General features: G+C 36.6%; 1 protein-coding gene across 1 annotated transcript in view; it reads left to right on the forward strand.

Moving 5' to 3' along the window:
• LOC107101150 (protein-methionine sulfoxide oxidase mical2b-like) overlaps positions 1-10233 on the forward strand; it is an 80856-nt gene that overhangs the window by 39728 nt on the left and 30895 nt on the right. The window contains exons 13-20 of the mRNA XM_015399940.1: positions 802-870; positions 973-1101; positions 1395-1568; positions 1676-1939; positions 2031-2153; positions 4980-5372; positions 6403-6501; positions 6636-6728. Coding sequence (XP_015255426.1) covers positions 802-870; positions 973-1101; positions 1395-1568; positions 1676-1939; positions 2031-2153; positions 4980-5372; positions 6403-6501; positions 6636-6728 — 1344 coding nt within the window. The remainder of the gene's footprint in view (positions 1-801; positions 871-972; positions 1102-1394; positions 1569-1675; positions 1940-2030; positions 2154-4979; positions 5373-6402; positions 6502-6635; positions 6729-10233) is intronic.

Consider the following 10233-nt stretch of genomic DNA (forward strand, 5'->3'; position numbering starts at 1 on the left):
GTTTGCATAGTTTATTTTTCATATTGCACCAGTACAGTTAATGAGCAACCTGTACTTGTGTGCTTGTTTGTTCTGTCTAAAATGTTTATTTTGGAATAAAGAGGTTAATATAAAAAATATTTTTTGTCCGATTCATCGATTAATCGAAAAAATAATCGGCCGATTCATCGATTTTTAAAATAATTGTTAGTTGCAGCCCTACTTTGAATTGAAAACCGCTCTTCCCTCCACCATATTTCTTCCGCTCCGGTCCACCGCTCACTCCGCTCACATGATCTGGCGCCAATGAACAAACTGCTTTCCACGATCGGCTCTTGTTTTTGGATCATTTTCTCGTTTTCTCTTTTTAGCCTCCTCAGAAGGTTTAAACTTTTCCCTTGCCTCAGCCATTGGTACCTGATGAGGCGTAAAAATAGTAGAACAAAAGCCTCCATATAAGAACCCGTGGCCATAAAGCGGTACGTTCTTCCAGGTCACATGTAACACCGGCGGTGAGTCTTCCCCAAACTTACAAAGGCAGTATTTTAAGGCGTCTTCACTTCCTGACCTTCTATTTCACTGCTTGCTAAGCGGCTGTGGGGAGATCTTTAAGCCACATGGTAAAAAATGCTTCAGAAAAGATCTCCTAATGCACCTTTAAATATGTGCAGTGTGGATAGAGGCTAAGTTCAAACATTCCTTCATATTTTTTTTGTATTTTTTTTTATATTCTGTAGGTTGATGATCTGTTTGTTTTAATGCTAGGCTCTTATAGATAGATGTCAGTATTAATCCCTGCATGACTTGGTTATCTTCTCTCAGGATGAGAAGAAAGAGGAGGAGGATTCTGTCAACAAAAGGCGACGGAGAGGAAGCAGCTACCTTACTGAGGTGTTTGTCTGCAGAAGTCTGTTGAATTTAAGCAGCAATGAAACATAAAGTTCAGGTTAAAGTAGCTCTCTGTTATTCATCTGACTCTTCTCTGGCCCTCAGTTGTCCTGCCAGAGTGCGCCACCTGCTGGTGAAGATGGAGAGCTACGGGAGAACAAGGTCCGCTCCATGGCCACTCAGCTGCTCGCCAAATTTGAGGAGAACTCTTCAGTGGGGAAGGCGCCCACCAAGGTGAGAATAACTTTACAGGTCCGGTTTGTTTGCTTTCTTTCCTAAAACGACAAAACTGGACCGAAGAGGCTTCCAGCCTGGTAAAAAGCTACACCCAGAGAACCAGCTGACGCTCAGATTCATTCAAAGGTTTATTTATAAAGGTTTTGTAGCTTAATGTGACAGATTGTTTTGATGCTATGTTGTCTTCATCTCATGTCATCTCTTTTTGCCCTTTGGTTTGGCCTCTGAAGGTTCTCTCCTTTTTTTTTCTAACTTTTAACATTTCTGTTTCCTTTTTCATCATGACACAGTCTGAGGATTCCTCTAGTCCTCCTCCTTCTCCTCCTCCTCCTCAGTCCCCTTCCACCACCTCTTCATATTCTGATGAAGAGGAGGAAGAGGAGGAGGAAGAAAACCCCCGTTTTGCTAAACCCAAAGCTACCCCTCCTCTTTCTCCTCTTCCTCCATCTCGTTCCAGATGGCAGGTACGTTTGTCTCCAAACGTCCCCTTTCTTCCTGTGTTTTAGAAGAAAAGGGTTGATTTACCTCTGGGAACTCATCCTTTGTCCTCTCCTGGTCCTCCTGTTTCCAGCCTTCGATCTACCTTCGGTTGCTGGAGAATCCCAGCTGTGTTTCTCAGCAGAGCGGTTTCCTCTCTACTAACGGTTTACCTCTGAATCCAAACACTCGCAGTCATTCTCCACCATCCTCTGACGCTCAGAGCTCAGTAAACGCTCATGGCTCTGAAGGTTATCACACAGAAAGCTCCCATCCCGACTCCCCAACATGTCCTGATTCAGGTTCTGCTCCCTCCGCCTCAGAAGCAGATCCGTCCTCTGATTCGCGTGCGAAGCAGGTGAATTTAATCCAACCTTTAAATACTCCCCCTCCACCACCATACACCTCGTCTCTGTGTATTTTTCCCTCTGATTCCACTTTCTTCTCAGAATAAAAACCAGAGGTTGTCGACCAGAGAATTTTCCCGGAGGAGCATAAAAGACAGAGCTGTCCTCTTGTCCACCATGTTTCATGGGTCCAACAAACCGCCTGCTTCTCTCACTGTTTCTCAGGTTCTGTATCAGATCAGTTACTTGTAAAGCAGTGCGATTAATCAGGATTAACATCGGTTTCTGGCTTATTAGTTAAAAAAAAGGGACCACAATAACAACCAATGTTTATTTTCATCCAGTTTATTTTTCATAACATGCAACACTGTTAGCGATGAAGCAAAGGATTGTGGGTGTTTATTTAACTCCCATAACTCTGACATCTGTCACTACCCGATCTGTTCCTGTAGCACGATCCGTCCTGTGCATGCACGAACAGATATACGTCCGGGTGTCCATAAGTAATGTAATTATGGTACTAAAATTACTTACTTTCTATCTTTAACTCACTGAAGAATGCTGAAACACATCTTTAAAAAATGTTCTATGACTTTTGTGAGACAATATTCATGCTTTTTACATTTTCTTCGTTAAACTGCTTCTCTGACATCATCATCAGGCATGCACAGAGCAGTCTGGTAAAATATGATTAAATCATGTTTATCTGCTTTTAGTTGCTTCTTTCTTTAGATTATGTACTATATAGCATAAGGTTAAAACGAAACGAAAACATAAAACTCAAAAACATTAGATTTATGTTTAAATCCAAAGCCGAAAAAGTTAGCTACCGGAAGTAGCGTAGGATCCCATTTCCTGTGCAGATCAGGCAGAGACGAGTGATAAAACACAAAAGATTTTAAGGCATTTATTTTCTAAAGCAATACATTATTAAGATTTAACATGTTATATTTTAGTACGTTTAGTGTTTTTGGGGAGGGAAAATGTCATTTAGGTATTTTTTAATAAAATAAAATGAAAGCCGACCCGGATGCATGTCAGATCGTGCTTTTGGGACAGGATCGGGTAGTGACAACATTTAACCAAAAGAAGGCAAATTTATTGATGATGTCATCGACTCACATGGCTCTAGTGCCCATTGTGAATATATAAACCTAATATCGAGACCTGAAATGGAAAACTTATTATAGCCTGATAGATATGCTATTAATATTTTTATTATTTACATTCAATGATTCTAATTTGTGTAAAATATACAGTTTCATTTTCAATGCAATATTTTAACTACACACATTTTTCACGTAATCACGTAAATTCATTGACTTGGACAGTAGATGTAGTAATTGATACCTTATAACAATGAACAGTTCTAAACTGTAAATAGTGATGAACATTTTAAGAATCTAAACATTTGACAAGTTGAACAACAAAACAAAAACATTTACAGAAAGTAGACAGATGCAATTTTGGTCTGTTAAAATCACATCTCCTGTGCAGATCAACCCTCCACTGCTTGGGGAGCTACTGTATAGATCTAAATCTATTAGATTAGGTATCTGTATACTTTAGCCGATAATGTTACAAATAGAACACTTGTTCATATTATAATCCTGTTATCCAAACCTTAAACAGTGGGCGAGGGGGGGTTGATCTTCAGACTCGTTATCAGAGTCTTTGCTGCTTCCTGCTGACGAGCTCATCACCTGGTTCTAATCTTTGCCCAAATCAGCATCTGTCCCTCCTTCACTGTTTAAGTTCTTCTAAAAAGGATTTTAGCGACAGCATTAGCTAAAAAATTCAAGAGTGTCCATGTTAGTAACAAAGGGTTTCAGCCATATTGTGAGTATAATTATCGGACGACGATTCGGACAGAATTTTAATATCTGTGCATTCTTAATTACCTAAATTAAACTGATCCAAAATGTTTGTTAAAACTGTTTTTCTGCATTTTACCTTTGCTTAAGTCTGAGGACTAAATCCAGGTTAGTAATAAATTTAGAAATATGCAAACTGCTTTATCCACGTAGGTTTTTAAAAGGAGGAATAAAAAGGAAATCAACAACACTAAATTATACAGATTGAATGTTTGTTATATAAATCAGTGTAATAAAAATGGTAGGGATTTTTTTTTTTTAAGTTTAAAGGTCCAGTTTTATTATATGCTTAAACCAAAAAGACCAAAATCCAGTTCATTATAATAAAATAAGGCTATATAGAGGATGTACAGCTGAAGTCAGCCAATCCCCCATAACTCCTCTTTCATGGACCACAAAACAAACGGACCATGCATGAAAAACAAGTATAGCAGCTATTTCTGTTTTTCTCCAATTTACCTTAAAAATACCAGCAAAGTCATGGTAAACTCGTGCTCGGTCAGCATATGGGCGAAGCAACAAAAACCACGGCATTCCATTTTATTGCTTTCCTAAAGACGCAGAAAGGCGAGCGAGATGCATGAAGAGATGGAGCTGGAAGCAGAATCTTGTACTAGTTTTTTTTCCACAACCACACCAGGAGTTTCACACTCGCTCGCCTCCATTTTTCAGCTTGTTAACCAATCTTACACATGCACAGCGACATAATCCTGGTCACAAGATGTTATGGTAAATATGCACAGAAAGGCTATGTTTATTCACCAATTGAGCAAAAAACAAAGCTTAAAAAGCAAAAACCATAAATACTTATAAAGCATTGATTTGTGTATAAGCGTAATTTGTCATAAAAAAACATTTCATGCAACCAAAGTGGGTTACTGGCATAAAAAAGGTAAAATAACGGGACTAAGAATCATTTAACCCGAAATAAAAATCAAAACATTTCAGGTTGGAATAACTGAGCGGCTAAACTTAAGTTGTTGTTATCTAGCACTAGAAGTTATTTATGCTTCCATATTTTCATAATTTCAACATTCTTTTAATGAGAAATGTATATTTTTATATCTTTAAAATGGGTAGGGATTGGTAAAAACATTGTTTAGGATATTTTAATCAGTTATTAATTAGGAAGCAGTTTTCTTTCCTTTCTAACCGCCGTCTGGCTTTGCCTCTGTAGGTGGAACCGTCTACCTTCTCCTCTCCTTCCTCGCCCTCTCCTCCTCCTCTGTCTCCATCTAAAAGCTCCGCCATGTTCCCTGCGGTCCACCCTGTTCCTGATCCCACCGCTCAGCCTGGTTTCTCTGCTCCTCCAAACACCTCTGAACCTAAAGAGCTCCCCTCTCCTCAGCTCTGCTCCCAATCTGAAAAAACAGAGCAAAGCTCTTCTTCTCCCCCTGATTCCTTTACATCAAGTGACGAAACGTGTTCTTCTATCTCTGCACCCTGCATTAATCCTAATCTGAATATATTCACTAATCTTAAAAGAATAAGCGAAGGTTCCCAGAGGAAAACTGAGCAACAGAGGGCTCATGGAGATGATTTCAAAAAGGCTGAAAAGGATCCTGCTAAGGTAACAGGTTTCTTTTACAAATTAGATAAATATCTCATCATTTTTAAAACACTATTAATGAAACACAATATCTTTGGCCCTAAATCCATACATTTTTCTCTTGTCAATTTCATGTTGAAATATTTCTCAAAAGTATTTAAAAATATAATTTATTAAAGTTCTTTAAACTACTTTTTGGATTTAAATGATGTTAAAGTTAGTATCTAACATTTATCATATTAAAACATTTTTATGCCCATAACTGCTGCAAAGCTCCATGTATTTTTTCTATTTTATTTATGTATTGATAGAGAAAAAAGGCAGAATTCTGACTTTAATCTTTGAATCCTGAGATTAAACTTGGAATTCTGATTTTAATCTCTGAATTCAAAGATTAAATTCAGAATTCTGACTTTAATCAGAATCAGAATTCAAAGATTAATGTTGGAAAGATTAAAGTCTTGGAATTCTGAGATTAAAGTCAGAATTCCGACTTTAATGTCAGAATTCAAAGACTTTAATCTTTCCAACGTTAATCTTTGATTTCTGAGATTAAAGTCAGAATTCTGACTTTAATCTTTAATCTTCGAATTTTGAGATTAAAGTCAGAATTCTGAATTTAATCTTTGAATTCTGAGATTAAAGTCAGAATTCCTACTCAGAATTCAAAGATTAAAGTGAGAATTCCTACTTCAATCTCAGAATTCAAAGATAAAAGTCAGAAATCTGACTTTAATCTCTAAATTCTGAGATTAAAGTTGGAATTCTGACTGTTTTCAATGGAATGGATTAAAGCCACTGGGGGAAGAAAAATGTTAACAGATTTTTTATTTTGAGTTTAAAATGGGAAAGGTAAAGGTATAAGTCAGGATTCTGACTTTTTTTCTAATAATATTTCTGTCAGCTTGTTTATTATGGAGGATGCAGGCCATTATATTCCCATACTAGCTCTCATTTCTGATATCAACATTGGATTAAGACATTCCAATAAATAAGCTGAGGAATCAGAAGAATAATATGTGAATTCATTTTCTGTGTGATGTTCGTTTAGTCTGTCACCAGTGATGGTGAGAGCCCCAGGAGAAATCCTCCTAAATCCCTAGTCCGCTCTGACAGCTGTCCCTCTGGAGCTCCTAGTTACAGTAAGGAGGTACAAATCCAGACTTCAGCTCAAATGCAGTTCAGTGATACATCCGTCTCTTTCTATGCACAAACTTCTCTTTTTTTTCTGCTCTCTTTTGTTGTTGTTTGTATTTTTTTTCTAACTTCCTAAATACATTCTAGAGAGTAGTGGGAAAAGTATCATCAGCAATAAATGCAAAAGCTCAGATACTGGCCGTCCTTTATGAGACAGACCACAGGCCCAATGCGCCGCCGGTAAGATGCATGTGGAAGGTTTAAACACTAACATCAACTAAATACTAATAACATTTGTGAAGACTTGACTTTTCTAACCAATAATGTTCAGATTGCTTGATTTAGTATTATTTCCAAGGAATTTTAAAACTTGGAAATAAGAGGAAGCCTTAGAAAATGTGCTTTAGAAGTTTAAACTTTTTAAACAAAAACCCCAAAAAAAGGGTTTTTATCGATGTTGACTCGCACAGCTGAGCTCCGAAGATGAAGTCAATTTATCAATCAGGTCTTCAGCACCATGACGCCCCAAAGCTAATTCAGCATCATAACACGGAACCATCCTCCAGATGGTCCGGTTTGACTCAATCACCAAACCAGTACAGGTCTGCCTCAGAAACAGGTTTTAGTTTCAAGCACAGGCGTAACTTTCTGAAGGACTGGTATGGACATGTCCCCACCAATCATTTCCAGGTTTTTTTCTTTTCCCTTCATTTACTTTAGCCAAACGTAATAGAGTTGGGTGCAGCTATCGGTTCAGAGCGTTTTGAGTCCGTGTTTTTATTTTTCCTCTCTTGTGTCCCGCCTCTTGGTGTGACATCATCAGATCTGTCGCTTTGAGACACCCGATTTGCGTAGGTTAGAGGAGAGACACACAGCAGCACTCTGTGAATATTAACCAGCAGCAACTTCAATGTTTAAGTAAAAGAAAGGTTGGTTAAAAAAATTAGAGATCATACCACTGAAAAATTTGTTTGCTTGACATACAGAGCTTTTTCAGCTAAAAATGGCAACAGATTGTAAGTTAATATTATAACGCAAGAAGCTTGAGAGAACATAGTTTGTTTTTCTTTACTGTAAAAGCTGGTCCTCTCAGAGGACCATGACCCCAGTTACAGGTTAAAATTAAAATGTTTGCTTATTGAACAGACAGAATCAGACTGCAGAGCTTCTACATATCTTGAAATTTAGTTTCTGGCATCATTATATCAGTAAATGGGTTCACAAATCTTTTTTAAACAGAGCAGAGAGAGAAGTAGGGAGAGCTGCAGATTTAAAGGTGAAACAGATTTACTGGGATATGCAACATGCAATAAAATATAGCTCCAAATTTCCCACAAAGTTTACAACAAAAAAATATGGCATGCTATATTTAAAATGCATCATATCCATATTTTTCTTAATGGATGGAATTCAAATTGTACTTCTAGGGATGATATATCGATTTTGGCATCGGAATCGGCTGTTATTCATTATATTTTTCTACATTAATGTTTTTGGGCGCTTTATATGCAATAAAAGACATCTCTAACTATCTATAATTATAAATATCAGTGTATTGTGGTTCTCTTGTGTTGTCAACAATAGGAAAGCATTCAGTAAATATATGTTTAAGCTCATTTTTGGAAAATACAAAAACCTAATTAAAGCGTTTGGGTGGAGTAACTGTCGGTCCATCAGCCCCCAACCGTAGTGTCCCCACCAATTTTTATCACAAACTTACACCCTTTTTCCTTCTCACACCCTTCAATGCAGTTTTTTTTATTTTGCTAAATAAATTCTGCTTTGAAAATAATTAATCCTTAAAAATCTCTCCATCCATCGATAGATTTGCTAAATGCTTCTGACATAAATCATTAAAATGATCCCTGATCTAGTTATGTTGTTAATGAAGTCCATTACTGAGAGCAGTGGACAGAAAAACAATAAATGAACTAGTGTTGGTTGAATTTAGAATAGAATAGAATAGAAAATCCCTTTATTGTCCCACAATGGTAAAATTGTGGAACAGTTAAGAAAATAACCAAATAGAATATTGTACTGTACAATGTTTTTATAATATAAATGCTTTACATCTAGAGAATAAATAATATACAGCAGTGGACATTTTTTACAGTAATGGATATTTGAAAAAAGCAGCAACAATAGATGTGCAAAATCAGCATGAATGTAACAACTTATTGAGGTTGTTGGGAACAGTGGTGGTTCTACAGTCTTCCAGCTGCAGGGAGGAAGGATCTGTGATAACGCTCCCTGGTGCATTTAGGGTGCAATACTCTTTGGAGGAGCTTTCCAGTTCCGCAACAGTTTCATGCACAGGGTGTGCAGTGGCTGCTTATTTTGTTCTGGTTCAAAACCAATATATTGTTTGACGAGCTCTAATTTTCTTTCTTGTTGCGTTTCTGACCCATATTGATATATTCTTGTGCATTAAAGAAGTACTCACTACTCCACACAAAGTCTGGCGAAAGACAAACTTTACTTTTCTTTGAGCAGATATTACAGATTTTATAATCTTGCACAGCATTCCACACTTAATGGTTAAAAACTGTAGAGCTCAGTTACCCAAACAATTAACTTTTCTTTCTAAACTGATGTGACACAGCACTGTTCAGATATTTTCAAGCATGTCCTATAGGTGGCGCTTTTCTACAAAAAAAATACAAAAAAGAAACCTTGTTATAAAGAAAATATCGTAATATACAAAAGTTATGAACAATAATAATGTTACAAACTGACATATTTGGCTCTTACAGGGTGTGAGATATTATTCAAATGAGATGTTAATTTAGTTAGGGTCTGTTTGTTTCCCACCTCCGGCTTTTATCTTTTATCTGCATCGGCTGATATCGGCGTTTGCTGATTCGTCAGTGCGTTTAGCAGCTTTACCTTAAAGCGAGTGAAGCATGTCGCTCCCTACATGTGCTCTTCATTAACAATGTTTTGCTTGGTTTGTTTCTGAATATTTGTTTTTTGTTTACAATAAGACTTGATTAAAATTTGTTTTCGTTATGTTATTTTTATTGTGGAAAAAAAGGAAAAGCTTTAGCTTTTAGCTTCAAGCCGAACACAAAACGGTACCATTTTAGCTTTTATGGTCATGTGTAAGAACATTTTGAATTTCTCTTCAAATTCAAAATGATTGTGTTCAAACTAATTATGCTTTTGTAATATTATGAAAATGTTCTGTGTTTGTTTGGGTTTAAAGAAACTAACATCCTTTAAGCCCAGGAAGCTCCTGAGGAAGTTGGAGTTTATAGAGGAAAATGTCTATATGAATATTTTCTGTTTTATCTGCTGAGTTGATACTAATGTTATAAAAATGTTCATTTCAATCAGATTTTCTTCATTTCTTTAAGAATATATGTTATAATGGGTGTGGTGTTTCTGTTTTAACTAACTAGTGGCTTTGCTGTGATTTAAACTGTTCACCTTCAGGTATTTCTGTGTTTTTTTTTTTTTTTTACTCAATGAATCACCTAAAAGCTCTTATTGTCTTAAAGCATTTAATTTGAGGTCTGACATATGCATGAGTGTTTATTATTTTTCTGTAGAAGAGCCCCATAATCTGTGTGCGGTTCATACTTTGTTCTTTCCGTTTTAAATTGATGATTGCAAAAAAAGAAAATAACCATGTCGTTTTCCCATTTTTAAAACCTAAATGCAAACATTTAACATAGAAATAATTTAACCCCAGAAAAACTTGGGCTCACAGTGAGCCTGGTTCTGCTGGAGGTTTCTTCCTGTT

Source organism: Cyprinodon variegatus, unplaced genomic scaffold (assembly GCF_000732505.1).
Source record: "Cyprinodon variegatus isolate N-32 unplaced genomic scaffold, C_variegatus-1.0 Scaffold1059, whole genome shotgun sequence".
Taxonomy (NCBI): domain Eukaryota; kingdom Metazoa; phylum Chordata; class Actinopteri; order Cyprinodontiformes; family Cyprinodontidae; genus Cyprinodon; species Cyprinodon variegatus.